This window comes from Pongo abelii, chromosome 2, assembly GCF_028885655.2.
Source record: "Pongo abelii isolate AG06213 chromosome 2, NHGRI_mPonAbe1-v2.0_pri, whole genome shotgun sequence".
Classification (NCBI taxonomy): Eukaryota; Metazoa; Chordata; class Mammalia; order Primates; family Hominidae; genus Pongo; species Pongo abelii.
In genome coordinates this window covers 38,468,523-38,494,915 of record NC_085928.1, presented here as the reverse complement: position 1 = coordinate 38,494,915, position 26,393 = coordinate 38,468,523, and the positions used below count along the sequence as shown (strand labels likewise).

Genomic DNA, 26,393 nt, shown 5'->3' with positions numbered 1-26,393 from the left:
TGAATAGACAATTCTCAAAAGAAGATATACAAATGGCAAACACACATATAAAAAAATGCTCAACATCACTAATTATCAGGGAAATGCAAATCAAAACCACAGTGCAATACCACCTTACTTCTGCAAGAATGGCCATAATCAACAAAATTTAAAAATAATAGATGTTGGTGTGGATGTGGTGAAAGGGGAACACTTTTACACTGTTGGTGAGAATGTAAACTAGTATGAGCATGGAAAACAGTGTGGAGATTCCTTAAAGAACTTAAAGTAGATCTATCATTTGATCCAGCAATCCCACTCCTGAGTATCTACCCAGAGGAAAAGAAGTCATTATATGAAAAAGATACTTGCATATGTGTGTTTATGGCAGCACAATTCGCAATTGCAAAAATATGGAACCAGCTCAAATGTCCATCAGTCAACGAGCAGATAAAGAAAATGTGGTATATGTACATCATGGAATACTACTCGGCCATGAAAAGGAACGAAATAATGGCATTCGTAGCAACCTGGATGGAATTGGAGACCATTGTTCTAAGTGAAGTAACTCAGGAATGGAAAACCAAACATTGTATGTTCTCACTCATAAGCAGGAGCTAAGCTATGAGGACACAGAGGCATAAGAATGATACAGTGGACTCTGGGAACTCAGGGGAAAGAGTGGGAGGGGTGTGAGGGGTAAAAGACTACACATTGGGTACAGTGTACACTGCTCGAGTGGTGGTTGCACCAGAATCTCAGAAATCACCACTAAAGAACTTATTCATGTAACCAAACTCCACTTGTTCCCCAAAAACCTTATTGAAATAAATAAATTAAAACAGAGGAAAAAAAAAAAAAAAGAGATGGTCTCAGGTAACCCCTCAAATATCATACCAGGACCATTTGGCTAAGAGGAGGAAGAAGAACTCACTAAAATAAGAAAACTAGTTTCAGTTTTTCAAAATATTGCCTCAAATAATAAGATAAGTTTTATTTCTCTTGATCAACAATTTTGACAATGAAATTTTAAAACTTGCCACAAATAAAAGTGATTATCCCTGGGATGGCTGACTGTAATGCCAAAGGTTATTCCTGAATACATTTTTATGGCAGCATTCTAAGTATAAAACCTGGTACCTGATGGAATGTTGACAGATTTGTAAGTGCTCCCATGTAAATGGTGTTAATTCATTATCAAATTATGAAGTACTTAGAGGTGTTGGCCAGTTAACTCGCTAGACTCCCTCAAGATTCCTTACCCTACAGCGTTGCCTTTGGGGGATGCCTGCTCTGATATATTGACTGCCCAAAAGCTTTACCCTTCTTGATGTACCTTGAGGAATGGAAAGGGTCCATCTGCTGGAAAGGAAAGGGCTTGATGTTTAAGTAAAATGAATTTAAATGGGGTTTAAGGTTTGAGAACTTTAGTAAACTACTTGTCTTCCTTGCTCTTTCTTGTATTTGCTTCACTGTGCCATAAGTTGAATGGAGTCCTTTGTTTTGGTTCATCTAACTGCCTTATTTAATGTGTGTTCTGGACCCTTCCCAAGAAATGCTACAGATTTAAGTTGAGGGCCTGGGATTGAGAGAGAAACAGCCCTTGTAGGTGTCAGACAGCCTGCTTCAGCTCAGCCAGAGATTTAGGCATCTATGCTTTGCTACAGTTATAAAACTGGGAATCTTCCCACCCAGTAAAATGGAAGTTTTATTGAGCTTTCCTTTTAAATAAAAAGAAAACGTGGAGAATAAACCTTCTGTTTGTCATGCCAGCCACTAGAGGGTAGAATAGCCACATTTCCTAGGACAGGTGTAATTTAAAGAGAGGGACTATGGTCAGAATACATTTGCCAGTGCTTGTCAATACAGGTGCTTTTTGACTTATGATGGGGTTAAAACCACATAAACCCACTGTGAGTTGAAAATATTAAAAGTTGAAAATATGTTTAATACATCTAACCTACTGAATATTGTGGCTTAGCCTAGCCCACCTTAAACATGCTCAGAGAACACTTACATAAATCTACAATTGGGCAAAATTGTCTAGCAACACAGCACACTGCAGAGCAGGGGCCCCTAAACCCTGGGCCACGGACTGGTAGCAGTCCATGGCTTGTTAGGAGCCGAGCGGCACGCAGAAGGTGAGTGGCATGCAAGCGAGCCTTACTGCCTGAGCTCTGCCTCCTGTCAGATCAGCAGTGGCATTAGATTCGCATAGGAGCACGAACCCTATTGTGAACTGCACATGCGAGGGATCTAGGCTGAGCACTCCTTATGAGAATCTAGCTAATGCCTAATGATCTGAGTGGACAGTTTCATCCCAAAACCATCCCCCCAACCCCCAGCCCATGGAAAAATTGTCTTCCATGAAAACAGTCCTTTGTGCCAAATTGGGAACTGCTGCTGTACAGTATCGGTTGTTTACCCTCATGATTGTGTGGCTGACTGGGAGCTGTGGCTCACTGCCACTACCCAGCACTGGGAGAGAGTATCTTACAGCATATTGCTAGCCCAGAAAAAGATCAAAATTTGAAGTACCATTTTAGGGCACAATTAACCAGCAGAAGAGTTTGTTAAAATGCAGCTTTCTGGGCCCTACGCCCCCAGAGGTTCTGATTGGATAGCTCTGAGTGGAACTTAATATCAGGGGATTCTCACACAGGTATCTTGGATTTTACTTTGAGACACGCTGATCTATAAGAGTTTTGGGGCATGCATTTTTGCCTGACTATCTTTTCTCTTGGGATTACAAAGCAAAATGATTATTTGGAGAAAAAAAATCTTAACAATAACAGAAACCAGGATATAAGAAAAAGCTAGAGTGTTGGTTAATTTAAAGGTCTTTCCCTGCCTTTGTCTAACATATTTCAAAGGAGACTCACTTTGTAAATATTCAGAATCAAAGAAGCTACTAAACCATTTTTATTGGGAGTCTTACTTCAACCAGTAAAGACCATAGAATCCTTAGACTACAAATGTCTAAACATTTTTGATAAAATATCCCTTCTATGACCATCACACAGCTCCCCTAAGTTTATCCTTTATGGGTTATGTGGTTTAGCTCTGTGTCCTCACCCAAATCTCCTAACTGAAATCCCCATTTGTTGAGGTAAGGACCTGGTGGGAGGTGGTTGGATTGTGGGGCGGTTTCCCCTGCTGTTCTTGTGATACTGAGGGAGTCCTCATGAGACCTGAGGGTTTAAAAGTGGCAGTTTCCCCTGTGTACTCCCTCGCTCTCTTGCTGCCAGGTGAGATGTGCCTTGGCTTTTCTTTGCCTCCTGCCATGATTGTAAGTTTCCTGAGGCCTCCCCCAGCCATGAGGAACTGTGAGTCAATAAGACCTTTCTTCTTGATAAATTACCCAGTCTCAGGTATTCTTTATAGCAGTATAAAAATGGACTAATAAAACGGGTGTCATGAAGACCCCAAGCCTAATGTCTTAGCATTGTAAAATATAGTTGTGGAGACCCTACAAAGAGTGTATGTAATTTTATCATGATCTTGATTGAACAAGTATCAAGATTCTTTCTTATGTGTACAGATTCAAGTGTAGTAATGCATAATGTCCTTCTAGTAAGGATGACAATTTTATTTTTGTCAGTGCCCCTAGAGAGCAGCGGCATCCTCCTGGGGAAAGTTTTGCCATTGCTTTTAAATAGAAAAAACATGATAAAATCATTCGAATCTGTGATAGGATTCTACCTTTTAAAGAGTTAAAGAGATAGTGGGAATGTGAGTAAAATGAAACTTCGTTCTGAAGCGAGGACTTAGACCAATGAAAGAATGGTATGAGTTTTTCAGAGAGACGAAAAAACAGTCTATGTTTTGTGAGCCCTCACGGACCAAAGAATACAACCCTCCACCCCCACATATTTCATATGAAGATTTCTGAAGATTTTCCAGTGTCACTTTCTCTTTCCTTCCTGGTTTTTGGGGGAGTTCTATGATTATATGTCAATGAAAAAGGAAGTTCTGTAATCTGCCAATCTCTTTCTCTCTCTCCTCTCTCACACGCACACAAAAAAAAAATAAGAAATCTTTTCAAAATTAAAGGCCAGAAATCTACAGTGTGTCATTTTAGGTGTAATTCTATAGAAAAAAAAGATGTTTTGCAGAAATTATGCTGCCTTTATGGACTTTAGTAACACTTGTAATAATCTACAGGTTATTAATCTGTCTCCTAAAATTTATTTTGATGCTGATACAAATTATACTGAAGGAATCCTCCCAGTAGAGGTAATTCTAAAAAAGGGGTATTCTTTGAAGGTTTGGTAAATTTCCAGTTATGTTAGATTAACTACTTAGGAAGCCTCTATATAGTTAAAATCTGGAACAAATGATTAAATGAGAATTTGTGCAATATCATAATAGAACACAAGACTTATGGTGTTAACTTTATTATAGAGAATTTGTGTAGCTCACATAAGAAACTGAATCCTTTCAAAATGGGTGGGCTGATGAATAGCCCAAATTTGGCTCCCAAACTCAATTAGTTACAAGTATGCCAAGAATGGATTTCTTCCCTCCCCCCATCCCCCACCAGCACTTGGGACAGCCAAAAGGAACCTGGGGTGATGGGAATCCCTTGGCTGGTTATCTCTGCCTCTTTATCTGTTTCCCCCAGTGCCACCCAAGCATGTGTTTTGTTTATGCCATTATGTGACAAAGTTGGGAAGACTTTGTTCTTAAATTCTGATTTCCATTGTTCATAATTTTATGATCAGTTGATCGATGCCTTCCAAAATATTACATGTACCCACTCTCAGTAACTAGAAAAAGATCTCATGAAGCAGCAGCATTATCATTGTCTGTTTTTGAAAGAGCTAAAATTAAGTTTGCCATTCCTTCTAGAGCTCTGGCCCAAGGTGACTTAAAAACAGTTTTAATAAACATTTAGACCATCAAGTATTTTGTAATACAGTTGGGTCACTGTTGATTCCTAAGATAAATGTGTTTAAACAGAAGCTTTCTCATTCATCAGCAGCCTCAGCTTTCATCCAAATTTATTTAATGATGATGCAAGCCCATAGCGTTGGTGTTGCAGTTCGTCACCATGGAAGTGTTTCTGTCAACAAATCCTCGCTTTACTATCATGAAATTGATTTTGCAGGGGAAAGGAGGATAATTGTGAAAGCCTCCTTTTACTCTTAAAGATCTTCACAGTTTGCCTGGATGTCTAAATGAATTGTATTTAAAATCAATAACTGGCAATAAAATTAACCACACTAAATTAACAATTATGAGATTAGAAAAAGGGAAATGGCAATAAGCTACTTTGTCTGAAATCGTCTTTTTGGAATGTGACTTGGGGACCATACTTGTAATTTAAAATGTTCCCTGAAAGCTGTTGTTCTCTGCTCAGAAGTATGGATTATCCCCAGGGAGTCCCATGTGGCAGATACCAGAATTTCTAGGAGGATTTGGCTGAGTTATTCTCATCTATATTGTAAATGGCATAATAATCACAGAAGAAATTCGCACTATATTACTTCTTTCAACTAACATACTGTATTTTTTTAATATGCCTTTTCTATAGCTTATGTTCATAACTATCTTTGGCTTTTATTTGCTTGTTTAAAAAAAACTATAAGAGGTTAAAACAAAAAAAAAAAACTGTAAGCTTCTGCATGCAGGCCCCTTATGAGCAGGGTAGGTAGCACCTACATTAAGTAATTCAAACTGTTTTGGGAACCCCATAGGAAAAAGAAGCAAGAATGACATTTTCTTTTTTTTTTTTTTTTTTTTCTTTGAAGTAGAGTGTTCAAGAGTTTATGTCACAGTGGCTGGTTCCAGATTTGGTTGTAGACATATATGTTCTGTGGGAGTTTTGATCTCTGGTAGAAATACAGTCAACTCTTGATTGTCAATGTAACTATATTTCCAAATGTACTTTCTCTGGCTTCCTGTCACATGTCAGAGCTTTCTAATTTTATCATCTGCTTCTATGTGCTCACGAAAACCAAAATTATTCGGTAGTATTTTATTTCATTATTATAAACATTTAAGTTCCTAATGTAGTCTAAACACTGTGCTGGGCTCTAGAGATACTGAAATACATCCCAAGCATGAAGTTATGTTTGCTTCTGAAAGATCTTATAGTTCACTTTTAAATCAAAGAGATGTAATTTTTATTTATTTGAACCACTTTTCTCTCCTCTAATATGTGATTAGAAGTTGACCATAAATGGGACATAGGTCCTGTTTGTTTTTAAGGAAGAATTAATAGAGACTGTAAGCAAAAGACAAAATTCTATTGTACATGCAGAAATATAACACAGAATGACCAAAAGAAAATTCAGCAAGCAATGGTAAAAATAACAAATTATTTACTGTTTTATAATGTTAAAGTATTTCACCAAGACAAGTTGCAATCAAATTAAAGTGAGTTATGGAAAATGAAATACATAAAGATGTATTTATACAAGTGCAGACTAAATATTTTCCATACAAGTATGTAAATGAAAAGATATACAGTAAGTGCACACTCGATATGACTATGCAGGCAACAGTTAGTTTCAGATACTCTTGTATAGTTCATGCACAAACCTTCCCAAAGTACGAGTTCAGTCAGTCTTGGGGGATATGGAGGGATGATTAAAAAAGGATTGAGTTCCTTGCAAAAATATCAGTATGGACTGGATGAGGGTGAGCATGGTCAGTTATATATATTACTTACTGTAATTTGTGATTGTCGAGGAAGAGGTGTGGCTGTTGGTGTGATAGTAATACTGCTGGTGACTTTATTGGTTGTTTTGTTTAGTGCCCCGTTAATTAAGCCTTGAGTTCGGTTATCCTGCAGTGGTGCTGAAGGGCTGGCAGGTCTCACAGGGCTGGCTACAGCTTGCATGTAAGGACTTCCTAAGTGAATGTGGATTTTATTATCCTCAGTAGTTATCACACTTGAGCTATTACTGTTTGAACGCTGAAACTGCCATGATGACTGCCGGTCCGGGGAGACTCTGAATATCGCATGCTTGGCACTGATTTCTATTGGTTCTGGGGAGCGTCCCTGCTCAGGAGAGCTAGCTGAACCAGTCACGGCCAAAACCTGAATAGGGGACATTGTCCTTTCTGGAGTTAGAGAACCACAAGACTCTGGGGTCTGTGCTCTGGCAAAGGTTGCCATGGTAATTGGGGACATGCCTTGTTCTAAATTCATGAGGTCTTCGGTAGAGGTTTTGGACTTTACTGGTGTTATGGAGGCGTTTTGGAGGATGGTTATCCTTTGCTTTGGCGTGCCACAGTTCGGTATCACTGCAGTACTCGTGTAAGAGTGAGGATTCTCTGTGGTCGGACTTGTGATTTCAAGAGTGGCTGTGTTTTGTACATGGTCTGGAGTAACCTTTATATGAAGTGGCTGCCCAGGTGTGTGGCTTAGGACTAGATCTCCAGGTTGCACAAAGCTGGCATTGGGTTTAGTTTGTATTTTTCCATTCTGAGGATGGCCCTCCTTGGATTTCATCCAGGGAATCCATAGCTTTCTGTTTACAGGACGTGGAGTAGACTGGCTGCATTTGAAGGACAGCACAGATCCCTCATCATTAGGGTCCTCGTCTTGATCCTCACTCTCCTCATATAACTGACCATTGATGACGGCACGTTCCAGAGGAATGAGGCTCTTGTAATCAGGTGGTTCATTGTCTACTGCTTCTGTCTGAACTTCTTTAGAAAATACTTGAGGATCGGAAATTCTTCTTCCATTGAGACTAGGCCTGAGGCTCTTACTGAAATGCCGGTACCTCTCTAACTCCTTAGTGAGGTTTTCAATCTCTCTTCCTAAATCTCTGTTCCTGTTTTCTTGTTGATTTAGTTTTTTTTGCAGGACTGAGTGATCTCCCTGGAGGTGACATATTAGGTCTTCAGTTGCCATGTATTCATGAATTTTCTCTTTTAATGCATCCACTTCTCTTGAGAGGTGCCCTGACTTAGCTTCTTCTTCTTGAAGCCTTTTGAAAAGCGATTGTTCATGGCTGGTCTCTGTCTTTTCTGCTAACTTGTACTTAGCAAGTTCCATTTTAACATGTTCCAGCTCTTTAGATAAAAATTGAGCTTTGTCTCGTTCATTAGCATACCTTCGTTCTAGAGTCTCATATTCATCTTCTGTTTTCATGAGGTCATCCTCAATGGCTTTCATGTCCTTTAGCTTCAGTTTCAGTCTTTCCACTTCTTGAGAGAGCTCCTTAATCTTATTGTTTTCTTGGTGTAATGCTGTTGTGGATTTCCCAGAGTCTTGATTTAATTTGTTTTTTAGGAAATCTTTCTCAATTGCTTCCAATGACTGAAGCCTATTTTTCAACATATTAACTCTTGACAGGAGATCATTTCCTTTCTCTTCTTCCGCTTTCAATTTGTTTTTTAAATCATCTCTCTCCTTGGTTACGCTGTACATCTTTTCTTCTACATCGGTTTTGGACTTGAGCGCCCTTTTAGTTTCCTCAATTAACTTCTCAGTAACTGTTGTTACTTTATTTTGCTCCACTTGAAGCTGAGAAGCAGCAGCTTGTAATTTATCTTCAGTTTTCTTTAATTTTTCACTCATTGTTTTCCGTTCATCTACAAACATCACAGTTAATGTTTTCAGTTTAGTTAAATCCTCTTTTAGAGTGAATTCTGTCTTTTCTAGCCGACTTTCAATGGCTTCTAGCTCTTTGATCCTTACTTTTAAACTCTCCAGTTCTTGAGACAACTGCTTTGTGGTCATCCTTTCTTTTTCTAAATTGCATTTCAGAGAGTAGCATTCTTGTTTGCTTTTGTTGAAAGCATCTTCTAACTTTTCCAGAGCCATAATTCTTTTACTGAGTTTTTCAACCTCTAGTTTAAAGTCTTTACTCTGTAGTGTCTCCCTTTCAAGCCTCTTATTGAGATCTCTGCACTGCTCCTCCATTTTTATGAGCTCTTCATCTTTCCCTTCCATATCTAGCACACGTTTCCTGAGCTCTTCCACTTCAGCCATGATACCAGCATTTCCATATTCTCCCTTACTGATTTTTTCTTTTATATCTTGCAGCTCCTCTTCTGCTTTTCGTAAAGACCTGTTTGTCTCTTCTAACTCATCAATCTGCCGGCTGAGTGCTGCCAGCTTTTGTTGAAGCTGGCGATTTTGACTGTCCTCATTGGTGAGCTTCGCCATAATTGTGTCTTGGTCCTGGTGAAACTTTGTGGTCTGTGTTTGGAGTTCCTTCTCTAGTCTGGTTGCCTTCTGCTCTTCCTCCTGAACTCTGGCTTCAGCAAGGGCTAGTTTGGTATGTGTTTCCTTTGCATTTGTGGTCAGCTCTTGGATTTTCTGTCTTTGAAGGGTGAGCTGTGCCGTCAGCCTTTGTTGTTCATCCACCACCATCAAAGCAAAAGACTTCAGCTTGGTCAGCTCCTCTTTCAGGGTGGTGACCCTTTTCTCCTTTTCTTGCTCCTTCTCCTCCTGAGACTTGATTTCTTGATCAATTAGCTTCTTTAATCTGAAAAATGTAAAGTGCATTTTATTTTGTGATTGATGTTTTAGTAACTCATCGAATGTACTTAAATGTATATGTAATTTAGAAATTATGTAATTATATGAGCTGTGTCAGTTCATATGCAATATGCAAAAGAGTTCCTGAATTTGATGACGGAGGAAAATCTTGATAAACAGTTATCTTGCTTTTTTATTTGACTACCATTGATCAGTAACAGCTGCATTTTACCAGGAGCCTTAGTAAAAGAGTAAGGCAAGAATATTTAGTTTAAATTGCCTGGGTAACATATAATTAGTAGGCAGTCTGGCCTGAAGGCTATGAAAATAGGCACAAGCTTGAGATGATGCAGTTAGACCTGGCTTCAAGGCCAACCCTATTCTTACCAACTAATTGATCTGGGCAGTTATTTAACATCTCTGAGCCTCAATTTCCTCATAAGAAAAATGGGGGCAATAATTTTATTTACTTCAGGGGCTTTTTATGAAAATTAAATGCGGTAATTCATCTGATTCTCATTGTCCTGGCACATGGTAAGCATTTGGTATTAGTTGTTGCTGCTGTCTTTATTAATATGGTTATTATATTTATCAAATGGTTTGCTTGAACCAAAGTATGTGGTGCATTAATGTTTGATGTTCAACTCCTTGATTCTTAGTTAAGAAAAAATTTAGTCACATTGCTTAGAAGTTATGCACTTCACTGATAGACCTCTGTGCCAGTTAAAACTTGGTTTGCACTAGCACATTATTCTAGGAACCACTTCACATATATCTTATCCTCATAGTGGATAGCAATTAAATGAGGAGAATTGAGAGACATCTTTATGGGTTTGGTGTTTTCATAACATTTGAGAAGAGCATGCGGTTTGGTAGGAAAGTGCTTATTGATGAGAGTCTGATGCTAGACATGACAGAAGAGAAACTCTGTTATCAGGAACATAATGATTCCCTCTTAAATGACAACTACTATGACATGCTATTTTCTTCTTTTATGTTTTAAATTTGTCAGCATAACAGGAGGGTATTTTACATGTAGTATAAACTATCTCTTCCACCTCAGTAGTGAGGTCAAAGTTTTAAATTTGTGGCACTCTCAATTATACTGCGAATGGGCTGATTATAGAGGATGTAATTACAGCTTTGCAGTACTGTTATACAGAAGCTAAAATAGAATGGAATCCCTGAGGAATTGAACCAAAGGACTTGTCATGGATGAAGTTATGACTACTTACATTCTGATAGGTATAGAGAACTCATAATACTTTAATGTATCTTTTCTATTCGGAATGAGTTAATTATCAAATGCATGTCTATCATCCTTATCACAGAACTTACTTTTTGAAAGTTGTGTAAGGATTTGAGAGAACTTTTTATTTTATTTTATTTTATTTTTTGAAATGGAGTCTCACTCTGTCGCCAGGCTGGAGTGCAGTGGGGCGATCTTGGCTCACTGCAACTTCTGACTCCCTGGTTCACGCAATTCTCCTGTCTCAGCCTCCCAAGTAGCTGGGATCATAGGCACGCACCACCATGCCCAGCTAATTTTTGTATTTTTAGTAGAGACAGGGTTTCACCATGTTGGCCAGGATGGTCTCAATTTCCTGACCTCATGATCCACCTTCCTCGGCCTCCCAAAATGCTGGGATAACAGGTGTGAGCCACTGTGCCAGCTGATAGAGCATTTTAAAAGGAAACTAATTTAGGGTCGTCGTCTTGGAAATTGAGTCCTTCTTTTTGAGATTCTAATCTGCTCTTTTCTGTAATTACATTACATAGGAGGAACATGTTGAAAATAATTGTATAAGAATTCTGCATCTTTTTTGTGGGAATCCACTCTTAGTTTTTTCTGTTTTGAGAACTTAACAGGAGGCTGGCCCAAGGGCTGTGGCTTGTAAAATTCAGAAGATGCTAGGCAGGGTGCTGGGGTGTGGTTGATGATGATCTCATCCAAGGTCTTGGCAAAAGGCTTGCCCATGGTTTCTGGCCATGCCCCATCCCTATTTGAGACACATGAGAGCCTGAAAAGATAAGCATAGCAGCTTCTGGAATGGTCATGGGACATCTCAACCCAGTGGCAGAGTCCATGGGTAAACTGCTTTAGTGGTGAAATAGTTAAAAAAACTTTGGCAAAGTGCTTCTTTCTCCTGCCTTAGCATTAGAATTCATTCGATTTAATGGTTTTGACAATGCCTTGAGCATAATTACAGTGAAATATTTTTCCCCTCTCTACACCACAGTTCTTAACAGTTTTATTAGAGAACAGTTTCACAAAAACTTTTAAATATTTATTTTCAACTTACTAAATTATAGCATATGCTATTTTATTTTTATAAGAAGGGGGTGTGTTTTCTTAGGATATAAGGGAGGGAAGATTGTTTTGCAGTATAATTAAAAGAGTGTTAAAAGGGAATGGTGATTAGTGAGTGCAGTGCAGTAACCTGCAAAAAAGGTTTAGAAAAAAATTCAGTTGCTTCCATTTTGTTCAGTGTATTTGGAGCAGGCATGATGCATATTTTTCAGCTTGGAGCATGTTGCATATTTTTCAGCATGATGCAAACATAAGCATCTTTTTCATGATTTTTGTAAATTAGTTGGCATCCCCATCTGTTCTCCAAGCTCTAGCTGATTATTTGAATGCATTTTCTTTAAGCATTTCCTTACTACTTGTTTTCCAATAACGTGCTATTTCCTTGGGCCGCTCTCATGAGCGCACCGTAGGACAGTCAGCTGTCTAGTCTGGTAAAGCCTGTCGGGAAGGTAAACAAGAATTTATATGCAGAAAAAACTATACCCATAACCATCAACTTGGGAGCTCAGGACAAGGAACCAGTGAGAACTGAGAGCAGGAGGCCTTGATGGAATCTTTTCAGAGCCAGTTGCATGCGTGTAATGCTGTTACACATTGTGTGGTTGTACATGTGTGTGAGAGAGGGAAAGAAAGCTGGTTATGCTACTGAATTTGAAGGAATTAGCACTTCTGATAGTGATGAATGGTCCACCCTAAATCATTATTTCTTGCCTTGTATCCAGGAGCATTTGAAGGTTGAAGTTTGAGGCTAGTTTTTGGTCTTGAAGAAAGTATAGGGTGAGGAGGGTGTGGAGTTGAGCCTCCTAAGCCTGCTTCCTACTTTGAGTAGGAATGGACTTTAGACAACACAGTAACTTAATTTTCTGTCTCCATTATTTTTCTTTGCATATTATAGGATTTAGCATTGATACTTGCATTATATGCTAATGCAGGTTATCATGAACTCTCGGTTTGCTAGCCAAAGCAGATCAATGATTTTGATTGCTTTTAACCAGGGTTTTTATGATCTTCAAAGTAGCATAGACCTTGAGGTGCAGATCTAAAATTCATTCCCTAAGAGCTGTGTAGTCAAATTATGACTCCTTTTTCCATTAATAGTTCCAGTTTATGTGCCTTTGTACAGGGATATTCTATGCCAGGGTTTCTCCATCTTCAGCATTGTTGATATTTGGGGCCAGATAATTTGTTCATTGTGGAGATCATCTTGTGCACTACAAGATGTTTAGCAGCTTCCCTTTGTTGTGAATTAAAAATGTTTCCAGACATTGCCAAATGTCTCCTGGGGGGCAGTCACCTCCAATTGAGAACTACTGATCTGTGCATGTGTATGTTTGTGGCATGTGTGTATGTCAGTCTGTCAGTAGAAGTTAGACTCCATCGTTTTGCCTTACTCAGCTTTAATTAAACAGGTGCAACTGAGAGCTCCCACCTGAATTACATGTACACCTGGTGATTTTATCTTCCCTGCTAGTGGCCTATTCTTTACCAGTGCTTCTTACAGTGTAAAGTGCATTTGAATCACATAGGAATCTTGTTAAACTGCAGACTCCAATTCAGTAGGTCTGGGGTGGGCCTCACAATTTGCATTATAACAAACTCCCAGATGATGTCAAGTCTGCTGGCCCTTAGACTGACTGTGGGTAACAAGGCTTTACCATTTACATGTCAGATGTTTCCTAGAAATGGGATACTGTTTGAATATTAACTCTGCCAATTGTTGTTCGTTATTGATTTATACCCAGTCTGCAGTACCACAGCCTGTATTCCTGACCTACGTGACCACCCATTTTTTTCAAAGAAGATATCAGGTGAGAGAATATGGCTAAATTAACTAAAATCTGTCCACATTTCTGGGGAACAAAATGACTCAAAATGCATACCATAGTTGGTGGGTCAGTAGCTACATTTTCATGCAAAGAGAGCGCTAAATGATTTTAGTTCCAATTTGTGGTTTTTCTCACACAGCACAAAGACTAAAATATATATATAATAGCTGCCATTCTTTACTTAGTGCCAGTGATGTGTTGCCAAGCACTGAGCTGAGTCTGTACATCTGTCGGTTCTAATTCTCATGATAAATTTACAGGGTTTAGGATTATCTCCATTTTATAGCTGTGAAAATTGAGGCTCAGAAAGGTCAAGAAGGAGCAGAGCCTGTGCAATTTCCCCACATTATATTGCAAAGAACACAAACCATTGCATAGGGCTGGTCCACACACAAGGATTTTTATCAAGAACACTCTGAATGGAGAACTATCAACTTAAAAAATCTTACTTAACATTGCATTTGTATTCTTTTTTAAAAGTGTGTATCTCTCAGAGCAGGGGTTTTTAAATGTTTGTTCTTATATCTGCCAAAAGAATGTTGAAAAACTAAGTACTCCTTTTCACATTTTTAACTGGCATCTAGATTTTTTCATTCAATGTTTAAATAGTTGTAAAAGGATATATTTTAACATTTGCCATCTAATGTAAAAGTCCTCATTAACAAATCGGACAGCCAAACCAGTCATTCAGGAAAAGTCTGACTTCATTTTTCAACCTAACGAAATGTGTAAATACATATCCCTCTGGTACCCATCTCATTTCTAAAAGATAAGGCATGAGGACTTGCCCTGCATTGTCCTCAGCTGAAGAAACAAGGCACTGCTCCATCCATTGTTTGGTTCTGAACCTGTTGCTGCTGCTCTTGCTGCTCTGCTCTGCTCTGCTTTGTCCTCATAGGACTCTCAGGATTAAGGCTTTCTATATTTGTACCTTTGTCTGATGCCCCAGAAGGGTTTCCAACCCAGGAAGATGCACTTGATAAGAGTTTGCTAAGAAGTTTGTTTTGAAAGTGTTGTTGGAAAAGGAGAACTCATAGAACACAAAGAGTGTATGTATGAATAGTGGACGTAGACGTTGATCCCTTAAATCTCTACATGCCTGTACCCATAGAAAGTCTTTATGTACCCTCAGGGGTACATGTACCCCAGTTTAAAGACTACTGTCTTGGAGTACTCATATTCATGTTCTAGTACTGACACCACAGCATTATAGGAACATTCAGTGAATCCGCTCCAATAAAAATGGGTTGTGGAAGCTGGTTTTATGGACACAAAAGTGAGGTAATTAAATCCAAACTGGCTTAAAGCAGTATCTTATTACAGCTTTCTGTTAGAGTTTCTATTACGGCTCAGAATTGTTATAACTTACTGTGGTTTATCACTATTATTATGTGCAATACCAGTTCCTTGTTTTTTCAAAAACATCACATCTGTCATCTTCAGTATTCTTTGGTACTAACCATAATTCTGGTTCTTCATTACAAATGATACACTTAGAGGGTTTTTTCAGTTTTTATTTGCAGACACATATGTCAGCACAGATGTGTGCCTATATTTTATCTCCTCTGTGAGACACTGAGTATTAGTAATAATGTATCATATAATACACATATGAAACACATGGTATATCTAAATGCTATAACACCAGTCATACCCATAATAACTTATATTATAATTCTTACCACTTTTGATTTTATCTTATTTTTTGTACATTACAGTCAACCCTACTAAAATACAGACTTCTTGAGAACAGGATGAGTGTCAGTGTCTGATTCATTTGTGTGTCCTACAGTGTCTACCACAAAGCACTTACATGTAGAGGGAACCACATGAATGTTTTTTTGAATAAATGAAAGAATGAACAAATACTCCCTTTTGTGAAAAATACTGTAGCACTGTCCTAAGTAGTTTTATTCACTTTTTAAGAGGATGCTCTAATATTTACCATGTACATGTTTTTAGGCATTTAAGAAAATGAGATATGAGTGGGTTTCCCATCAGTGTTCTCCAAGAACATTATTTTCTCTACTTCATAGCTACAGAGCCTCTAGAAAGAATCAAGACTGTTGGAACAGGTCCTTCTCTCCTTTCTTCAGATCTCTGCATTAGAACTGTATGCGCTTGCTTGTTTGAGGAGAACAGGGTTAGGTGGTAAACGTCCACATCCTAGCCCATTGGCTTTATTAACTCTGACATTTTATTATCTCAAATGTCTCCAAGCTGCCATCTTTTAGGAGGTCACCATTCCATTAAACATTCAATAACGAACTGTGCTCTACTCATCCGCATACGAGTGCAGGAAACCACTTTCCTCCAGCTGTAGTTCTGAGAATCCCTGAAGAGGACTTACATGTTTCCCAAAATTATTAGTTGCTTAACTTTCATCACCGTATGCTGGGGTCCACCATTCTGGGCCTCTCTGATGGTCACGTCTAGCAACTTTGTAATCACATCTCCAAGCTTCTGTGACTCTACTTGGATACAGCCCCCAATAAAGTTCCCAAGCACAATGGACATCACATCATGGCATTTAACCTAACTTTACTGAAGTCTCCTTTGGCTTTATTAACTCTGCTAACAAAGGAGTGACTATTTTATGTTCTCCTCAGAGTCCAGAGATCTACTGGACAAATATGTTTGTTTATTACATAAGCAACATTGTATCAACAGCAGTGACAGTAGAAAGGAAATATCTATAATCTGACCACCCTAAAACATCAATTATGTTTCTGTTTTCACAGATTGTTTTGCAGTTTTTCAGATGCTTGGTCCATAGAAATAAACTTAGGGTGATCATCAAGCAATAAAACGAATTCCACAAGCCATTAATGGTACTGTATTGTTTCTATTAGTTTCAGAAATCAGCCAGTAAATAGAGAATAACTTCAGAGTCAGCTTAGCTTCTCATCTGTCACTTTAAGGAAGCCGATTTTTCACTATGTTCACTATGTAAATCTTGAATTTAATGTTTCTGATGTTATGAATATGGCAAGACTTTTATTCATTTAATTTACAAACAACAAAGACAGTCATTAGTACTAAGGCTATCCTGAGATGAACAGAGGCTAGAGGATCCTGTTCTCAAAGTGTTTATAGGCTATTAGGAAAGAAAAAGGAGATAGTTCCAGCACAATTCAGTAAAGGCTCCAGAGCAGTAGTTCGCAACCTTTTAGGTCTCATGACCCCTTTACACTCAAAAAATTTTGAGGACCCTGAAGAGCTTTTGAGTGGATGGGCTGTATCTATCTCTTTACTGTATTAGAAATTCAAACTAAGATTTTAAAAATACTCATTAGTGCCAGGTGCAGTGGCTCACACCTGTAATTCCAGCACTTTGGGAGGCCGAGGCAGGCAGATCACGAGGTGAGGAGATCGAGACCATCCTGGCTAACATGGTGAAACCCCGTCTCCACTAAAAATACAAAAAATTAGCTGGGCGTGGTGGCACGTGCCTGTAGTCCCAGCTACTCGGGAGGCTGAGGCAGGAGAATCGCTTGAACCCGGGAGGCAGAGGTTGCAATGAGCTGAGATCACACCACTGCACTCCAGCCTGGGCGAAAGAGCGAGACTCTGTCTCAAAAATAAAATTTAAAAAAAATCATGTTAAAAATAATAAATAATAATAAATCCGTCATCTGCTAAATAACATATATTTATGAAAAAATACTTTCACAAAATTATTTAGTGAGAAGAGTTGCGTTGTTTTACATTTCTGCAACTAATGTCTGGCTTAATTGAAGACAGCTGTATCCTCAGATCTGTTTCACACATTCCATTAGCTGTCAGAGAAATCATCACACGTCATGGAGCCTCTGGAAAACTCCATATACACTTCTGAGAGAATGAGAGAGAAAAAGGTTGTGTTATTATGAAGATATCTTTTTCACTCTCAAAGGGGGCCACACTTTAAGAACCATTACTCCAGAGGATAGACAGTTGAAACATCAGTGGCAAATTTGTCTTTCTCTGGAAAAGCGTCTGGTTTGGGCTGTTGCCTTGTGCTTCTCCTGTCAGCCTTTTGCTTCATCCTGATGAAGTCCCCAAATTCACTGGCTTAGTCACTGCTTTGATGTTTCCATCATTAATAAAGCTAGTCACATGCTAACTGTCAAACATAGATGGGAGATTCTCTGCCTTCAAATGTTCTCTCCTAGTCCATAGAAAAGTCCTAAATGACAAAACTGTTTTCATAAGACATTGTGTTTTGTTTGAAACTCCAATTTGAAATAAGAGTATGGAAACCACTAAGTTGCCTGGTTTTTATAAATGGGTCCATCCATAGTGCTATGCAGTTCAGCTGACATTTAATTCATTTCAGACCTTGATGAGACAAATACAGTGACAAATACAGTGATAGCAAGGCACTGTACTTGCTGTTTGTCAGTTTTTTTCCCCAAACCTGCCTGTATTCTTGCACAGATCAATCTGATCATAACTTACAGTATTCTCCCAGTAACAACCAAATAGTGTGATGATACCAAAGCTTGTTTGGTCTTAAGATGTTTGAAACAGTGTAACAGTCACCCTAGTCCTAAGTATGTAACTTCATTTTTATGGGCTTAAATTCCTGTATTTGTTCTCATTATTCCAGAGCTAGTTTAATACATTACTTTTTCTTCGTGATTTAATATGTTGATTACTAAGCAGAAAACTGCATACATCACACTCCTTTATTTATTTTTATATCTGCTCTCACAGCTAGACTTTGATAGCCTGGTTATGATTATATCCCATTTTATCTTTTAGCAATTCTTGTCTAATACATAATTTTAACTGTGTTGCATTCATAGTAGCTGTGTTCATGGTCAAATAACCATGGATTTCTAGCAGTTTGCAGAGTAATTACATGGAATTTATTGGAAAGTTTCTTTATTTGAGATAGATTTTGGTGATCAGGCCTATAATTTATGTTTCCTTGCTTTCCTCCCTGCTTTTTCTATGGGACTTTTCACTGTTTAGTCTAAATTTTAAGAGCACTCATAAAAATAGCTACGACCGGTCTTCTTTATTCTGTGTATGCTGCTTCCTTTTATTTCCCTCACAAGTCAAAGGTTTTCTAAAAATTACAGCTACAGCATACCATAGCCATAATGTAATGTACAATTCATTTGACTTGGTCAGCAAGATCAGTAGAACAGTAACACTTTTTTTGGCATCTGCTAGTTGAATATGAGTGTACATCTGTGTCTGTTTTATGTCCTTGTCACTGAAGATCCTGTCATCATCATTGAGATCCTTTAGAGACACCATAAATGGGTCCAGACCCAGCAATTTGGGTTAATACTATTTTCCTTCATTGTGAAATAAGAATTAGGGCAGGAAGTTAAGAAGGAGGCTTTAGCTTGGTGTCAGAGGAATATATGGTAAAAATGGTATACTGTTAGTCATTACTCTTCATCACCTGAACGATTAATCTTACTAGGCTCCCCAGAGGTCAGGAGAAGTGAAATAAGATGCAAATAGTCAAATGACCCATTAATTATAAGGAGCTTGGTAGCTTTTAGCAGAGAATCAGGATTCTAAAAAGAGGTACTGAAATCCTCAAATTGAGCACAAGGACTGGAATTGGGGCAAATCTCACTCTTTTAAGAGCAGAAAAAGGAGCAAAGTAACTGAGAAAAAGGGTCTCCGAAAGGTGAGGTTCCAGAACCAGTAAAAGGCCAGTCTGAGGGTCCACAGGCACAGAACTTGGGTAGTTAGGCAGCTACAAGGAGAATATTTTCATCTTGAGAACAAAGGAGGTGCCCATGATTCTGGGCTAGAAAAGACACTGTCCATGCCGCTATGAAAGGGCCAGGTGGAGACTTGAAAAGATGCTCAGGCTAGGCCTGGAAGAAGAAACTGGAACTGACAGGGGAGTGACAACAAGTACAGCACATGTAAATTTGTACCAGGATAATTACTGCCTAAATAATGTGTTTTGACTTCTGCAATACTGTATTGTTAGGGAGCTTTCTAGTAAGAACCTTTGGACAATGGATGTTCATTTAATACCGTGAATATTGTGCCTCTCCTATCACTCTTTTAATTTTTCTTATTAAAAATACCTACTCAAATGAATTTTTCTTTATGCCATTTACTCAGATGACATCTATCAAGAAGGAGCTTTTAAAAAAATTACTGTGAATACACTGCTGTGCTAGAGAGTCTACTCATTTTTCTCACTTTTCTTTTTGTTTTCCTCCCCCACCCCCTGCTCCCACCACCACTCGGAATTGGGGTTCTTGATTATTTAGAAAAGATCCCTTAAATCAAAGTTTCCTCTTTTCCATACTTTCCATTTTGATTGTTAGTACACCCCCGCCCTCCCAAAAAAAATTACCTGTCTTCCAACAGATTAAGACTTTAGGTCTTTGTCAGACCAACAGTTTCAGGTAGACGTCCCCTTAATCCTCCAAAGCCTACCTGGGCCTTCCACAGCCATGATGCCTTCCCCTGGCTGCCCTGTCCCTCTAGGGAGAAGTATTCAAAAAGCCACTCAGCATGTGATGCCTTGTATTATCACAGATGTGTGTGTATTCCTGAAAGTGCCTCCTGGTTCATGGCATATAGAGCTGCCTTTACACCTAGCATTGTGATGGTGCTCCTCCTGGGCTTGTCCTCAGGTTCCTAATGCTATCATTGTTTATCATTGTCTCCATTCCTTCCTCCCACTCTCTGCAGTTGATTTTGTACTCTCTGTGATCTGCGTTCTTCTGTATCTTGTCTGTTTGCCCAAGGTAGCCTTCTTTAAGACAGGGATAATGCCTTCCCTACTGCCTGTTCCCTATTACCCCCAGCAAGAGATTGCAGTAAACAGTGCAGGTGGCAGAGGGCAGGTGGAATGACTGACAGCATGTACACTCTCCAGTACTGAAGCACCAATAGGAACGAGACAGTGGAAAACTGAGAGGCAGGGCAGGGCAGTGCAGAGCGAGAAATTCGGACTCTGGAGTTCAGTTTTTGCAGCTGAATCCTGGCTTTCCAACTTCTGTCTAGTGTGACTTGAGCAAGCAATTTAACCTCCCTACAAGTCTCATTTTCTTCTTCTGTAGAATGGGGATAATATTAGAGCCTCCCTCACAATAGGGTTGTTCTGAGGATTAATAAAAAACAATCCATACAAAAAGTCCTTATCATACTGCCTGGCACAATACATGTCAGTTCTCATTAGAAGTAGGATGGTGAGTACTAAAAGAGTAGGTTTTAGATGTTCTCACCACAAAAAAATGATAAGTATGTAAGGTAACAAATATGCTAATTAGCTTGATTTAGCCATTCCACAATATCTAGATATATAAAAACATCATGTTATAGGCTCTAAATATAGTTTTAATTTTCATTTAAAAAAATCAAATAAAATAATTAAAAATAAAAGTGCTACTTGCTTGCCATATTGGAAAAAAAAGTAGGACAGTGAGACAACACAGATGAGCACATCAGTCACAATGAGCTGGCCTAAAGTAGGGTTCAGCTGGGGGAAGAATAGCACAAATCACATTGGAATGAAAGATATGACTACATAATGTTTATTGCAGTCTATTTTAAGGCTTTTCATGGATCTTTTCAGCTGTGCACATGGTTAGTCATAATGATTGTCATTTTAGGTCAGAGTTTCTCAGCCTTAGCATTGTTGACATTTTGGTTAATTCTTTGTTGTAGGGGCTGTCCTGTACACTGTAGGATGTTTAGCAGCATCCTTGATCTCTACCTACTAAATGCCAGGAGTAACACAGTACCTTCAGCTCAGTTGTGACACCTACTGAATGTCTCCAGACAACTACTGAATGTCTCCAGACATTGCAGAGAAATTGAGTCTGGTTGAGAAGTCACTATTTTAGGGCATAATTTTTGGGTAGACTGTTAGATTCTTTGTATTCGTTGTCTCTGGCCTGTATAACTCTTCTTAATTATCTGCTGCTCAAATGTATTTGGGATCAGCCACTGTCTTCCATTTCTCTTTTGCTCACAGATCTACTCCACAGCTCTTCTCCCTTCCTGGAAGAGAATGATGCTGTGAATGTCCAATATCCAATGAAATGCCAGCATATCAAAATGGATGCTAATAGTTGACCTTCCCAAAGCCTCACTGATGCTCTGCTCATCTTACTCCTGCTCTTCATTTTTTGGATGTGAATGTGTACTTTGTCTGCTGGGTTTAGATACTCATAGACTTGGTCTACTTAGGCAGCGGTCCCCAACCTTTTTGGCACCAGGGACCAGTTTTGTCAAAGACAGTTTTTCCATGGATGTGGGAGAGGGTGGTGGTGGATGGTTGTGGGATGAAACTGTCCCATTCAGATCATCAGGCATTAGATTCTCATAAGGAGCATGCAACCTAGATCCCTCACCTGCGCAGTTCACAATAGGGTTCACACTCCTATGAGAACCTAATGTTGCTGCTGATCTAACAGGAGGCAGAGTTCAGGCAGTAATGCTGCCTCATCCTGCTGCTCACCTCCTGCTATGTGACCCAGTAATAGGCCTCAAACTGGTACTGGTCTTCGGCCCTGGGGTTGGGGACTCCTGTACTTGGGGACTCAAAGTCTGGGTTGGTTGACTGGGTTAGTACACTGTATATACTATTCCTGGGCTTGGTTTCCATAGTCAAAAATGTCAGGAAGACTATTAAGGATATTTTATAATTTTTTTTTGAGCTCTTCAGAAGAAAATACAAAGCAGCAGATTGAAAGATACCCTAGTTGTCTGAGAAATAGGTCATTTGGGGTTTTCATATTGTTGGATAATTAATTTTTCAGTCTGTTTTGTGTACTTTTAACTCTTTAAATTTCAATTATGGATTTTTAAATTAAATTAGTATTCCTAAATATTTGACACATATTTCAAAATGTGTGTATTAAAAGGTATACTAGGAACAGTCTTCCTCTTACCACATTGTTCATCTCCCCAACTGTAACCACTGATATTAGTTTCTCTTATGTACTTGTAGAGTTTCTTTATGAGTACATAAGCAAACATAAATAAAGATTCTTATGCTCTCCCCTTTTTACACAAAAGTAGCTTACAAACACTGTTCCTCAGCATCTTGTTTTTTGCAGCCAAACATTTCTTGGAGATCTTTCCATTGGATCAGTGTTCTTAAGCAGGGGCAGGAAAAGGAAATAAAAATAAACATGATTGCTAAATACATCTTTACAACTTCATGCTAAAGAAATTAAACTTTGTAGGATCTATTTTTAATGGAATTAATATGTAGGAGGTATGGGAGACATATACTTTTGCTGTTTTGAAATTATTAAGATAGATTGTAACAGTAAGATTATTTGACTTATAACAACACCTTGAGTGTTGTATATCTATCTTTATAATGTCTGTGTATAGCACATGCATTTATTTTCTTAGTTGAAAAACTGAGGCCCAGGCAGATTAAATACCATGCAAGGCCATCATTATGGTGGCCCTGGAACTGGAACTAGAGTGTGAGACTTGGCTTATAAAGAGAAGGAAACAAGCATATTGAAGGTCTACTCTGTGCCACTAGATCTCACTTAATACTTATAGCAACTTTATGAGCTAAGTAGTAGTATTCTCATTTTGCAGATGGAGGAGAGACCAAACAACTAAAATTTAGAGAGGTTAAATAATTTTCCAAACATTACAGGTAACAGACCAGAATAAAAATTCACTGGCTGCAAAGTCTGTGTTCTTTCTACCTAACAACCAGGCTACATGCTAGAAACCCCAGACAAAAAATGTTGACCTCAGAAGAGTTTCCTCTTATCCCATACCATGTTTTTGGTATTCATTTGTTCATTCCCATGCTTTCTGCTTCACCCACTTGGCTCCCTGACCCCTTCTACTGTTCTCCTCTTTGCTCACTCTGCTCCTCTGCCCGCTCACCAGCTTCTTTGCTGTTCCTCAAACAGAACACAGCATGGTGTGCTTTTGTGCTTGCTGTCTCCCCAGGAACCACTGGATTCCCCCTCACCTCATTAGTACCACCTGGCATACTATATTTTATGTATTTATTGATTACTGTCTCTCCTACTAGAATGTAAACTTCATGCAGGTTATGGTGTGTGTGTATGTGCGCACACACGCATCTAATTCAATGATTAGTCAATCATTGGTCTGTTTTATTCAACACTGTATTTCTGGTAGGGAACAGTACCTGGTACTTAATTGGTATTCAATAAATATTTGAACAAATATCTCTTCTATTTTTGAAATAGGTACCATATTTGAAAGCATGGGTATAACTAAGCAATAGACATATAGTAGGCCCTCCTCTCTATAGTCTAGGAATAACAGCTGGTTGAACAATTTTTATATGCCGTGTACCGTGTTAGTCCTGGAAACAGTCATAGAAGGCAGGTATTACCGTCTTCTTATTTTACAAATAAGAACTGAGGCTCAAAAAAGTTAATTTGCCACAGGTCCTGGTGAGTAATTGGCGGAGCCAGAATGCCAGTGTAGTTTTTACTCCAAATCCTGTTTCTCACCCCATTACATACATCCACACTTCCTATCTCATATATTATATCTCGTGAGCCATCCTCTCCAGTGAATTTCTGTGCTGTAATATTCTGCCTGTCAAAGATCCCAAATCACCACCACTAGCAATTCAGTGTTGTGTCACAGTATTTCCTATAGGTTCATGGCTACTTTGAGCCTTGATCCTGAGACATTAGCAAATATTCTCTTAGTCATTATAATAATATAGCAAATTTCGTCATTTGGCATAAATTCATAATTATTTTTGGATGGTTTAAAAAATTGTGACTTTGCCAGTAATAACATCTCATGTTCCCCAGAGGTGGTGGGTTTGTCATAAATACCATTTCCATAGAACATTTCAAGGAACCTAAAGTTCTTGGAAAATATTTTTAACAGGCAGCCATTTCTCTGACAGACTTCAAGGGCATAATACTATATATATATCCTTAGAAATATGTGTGTATGTATTTTATCTTATTAAGAATATTTTTTTTTTTATTGCTCACAATCCATTTATATTTCAATGATCCTTTTGTATTTTAGCAGATTAAAGAATCCAGGAATGGTTCTTTAGAAAATCATTCCAATGTAGCTGTTAGATTTTGTTTTTAACCTCCATTAGTCCCTTTTTTCTCTTCCCAGGTCACAGGTTATTTTCATTCAGATATTGCACATGGGCATTATGGAGGATTTAGTAAGATTCCTTCTCTTAACCCTTACTCTTCGTTGGGCTGCTTTTCTTTCCTTTATTCTCTCCTTTGTAAAAACCATGTATCCTTTTCCAGAACTTATTCTGAGCAAAAAGTTAAAACTTTTTTTAAGCCTCTGTTTTGTTTTGTTTTGTTTTGTTTAAAGGCTTTCCTTTTTTATGTGGCTTTCTTACCTTAATTGTTGTTCAGTTCACCACATTTAATAAAAAGCCAAAGCAGGGGCCAGTCACGTACCAGAATGGATAAGTTCACTGGTTTTCACCTCCTTGTAGTCTGGCTGCCTACAGAGGCAGTGGCTAAAGTGGTATGCTTGGGAAACCAAACGTTTCCTAACTTGTTAGTGGGAAATTCAAACTTCAGAAATTTAGAAACCACAACAACAGATGCCTATGTTTTACTGTGACTACTGAAGTCACACAGTTTGCCATAGAACCAGGATAGATAGCAGCCTGAAGAGTATAAAATGTGAAACATTTTGATCCTTAAAGGACTTTTTTGGGTCCTCCATTTTAGCTGTCATAAATCAGTAAACAAGGAGCAAGGAAAATAGGGAAATTTAATACATTTAAGAGTACTTAGAGGTTCAGGCAGTTAGAGGATGAGGGTTAATGTGTGGCTTGGCTTCCTGCTGAGTAAACAATTAGGTCATGAGCCACAGTGAGCATCCTACTTCTACCTTTACCCACTCTTCCTAGTTCCTGAGGATGATTGGTTTATATCTCTTCCATGATTTTTGGAAAGTGAGAGTTTGGGCCATATGCCATCTCTACTTACAGACAGGTGGAAAAGTTTTATTCTGTAATCTGCTGGAACATGAATGACCATTTTTCTTGTGGTCTGTGTTTTGCTTGTCCTTTTGTATGCTTTGTACAAATTAAAATTATTTTGGTTATCTGAACCTTGTTTAATTTTCCCTTGACTGTAACTCCAGAGCATTTGGGTTATGTTTTCCTTTTCAGCAACTTCTGAATACTGAGAAGACAGAAAATGCATAAACAGTCTGATCATACTTCCTTTCCTGTAAGTTGGTTTCTTTTAAGATGAACATGTTCTAGAGGATATTAAGCTTGCATAGCAAGGAGTAATTCCATCAAAATATGACAGTGGTCAACAGCATATCTGCTAGAGGTGAGAGCAGTAACTGTACCCCACTTCTCTTGGCCCTGGGTCTGCTGCTTATACTGTCCCTGAGCAGGAGTTTCACCCATTTAGTTTATCTATGTGAGAAATGTTCTGTTTGTGGCAGTTAAAGAAATGGCTGTAGTATACCTCATGTATGTGCTATTTGAATACCATCGATTTTTGCCCTGACCATATCTTATCTTGTGATTTGAATTTTAAGAGAAGGCAAACTATCTCAGGTTTTAGTAGCTGAAAAAAGGGTTTTTGAAAAAAGCTCTGGCTTCACTATTCATCGCTTTTTAAAGTTTACTATTTCACAGCTAAAAACAAAGGAAGCAGAACCCCAGGTATTAAACAATTGAAAAGCCACATATCTGATGGACAGGAAATCTTGGACCAAAATCTGCTAGTGACATAACTATCTGACCTTACCTCATCTGCTTGTCACCTTAGCTGAACATGGGAAGAGCAGTGCAATTTTGTCTCTAAGGTGTACAAAGCCTTTGGCAATCTCAAATCTCAGTTCCACAAAATAAATACTCCCAACAACCTTTAGAGTCCTT

At 38.5% G+C, this 26,393-nt stretch overlaps 2 protein-coding genes across 6 annotated transcripts in view; one reads left to right on the top strand and one right to left on the bottom strand.

Annotated features, from left to right (window-relative positions):
* Nucleotides 1-26,393, top strand: part of CMSS1 (cms1 ribosomal small subunit homolog) — a 370,900-nt gene that overhangs the window by 23,822 nt on the left and 320,685 nt on the right. The window lies entirely within an intron of this gene.
* Nucleotides 1-26,393, bottom strand: part of FILIP1L (filamin A interacting protein 1 like) — a 104,999-nt gene that overhangs the window by 14,730 nt on the left and 63,876 nt on the right. The window contains exons 2-3 of one of the 3 annotated variants that reach the window (XR_008523630.1): nucleotides 22,567-22,638; nucleotides 21,047-21,538 (exon numbers count right to left, since the gene is read on the bottom strand). Coding sequence is in view for 2 of the 3 variants with exons in the window: in XM_054551621.2 (XP_054407596.1) it covers nucleotides 6,656-9,431 (2,776 nt within the window). In the remaining variant the exon portion in view is untranslated. Of the gene's footprint in view, nucleotides 1-6,288; nucleotides 9,432-21,046; nucleotides 21,539-22,566; nucleotides 22,639-26,393 lie in introns of those variants that run through there. The other 2 variants (XM_054551621.2, XM_002813359.5) reach the window with 2 other exon arrangements.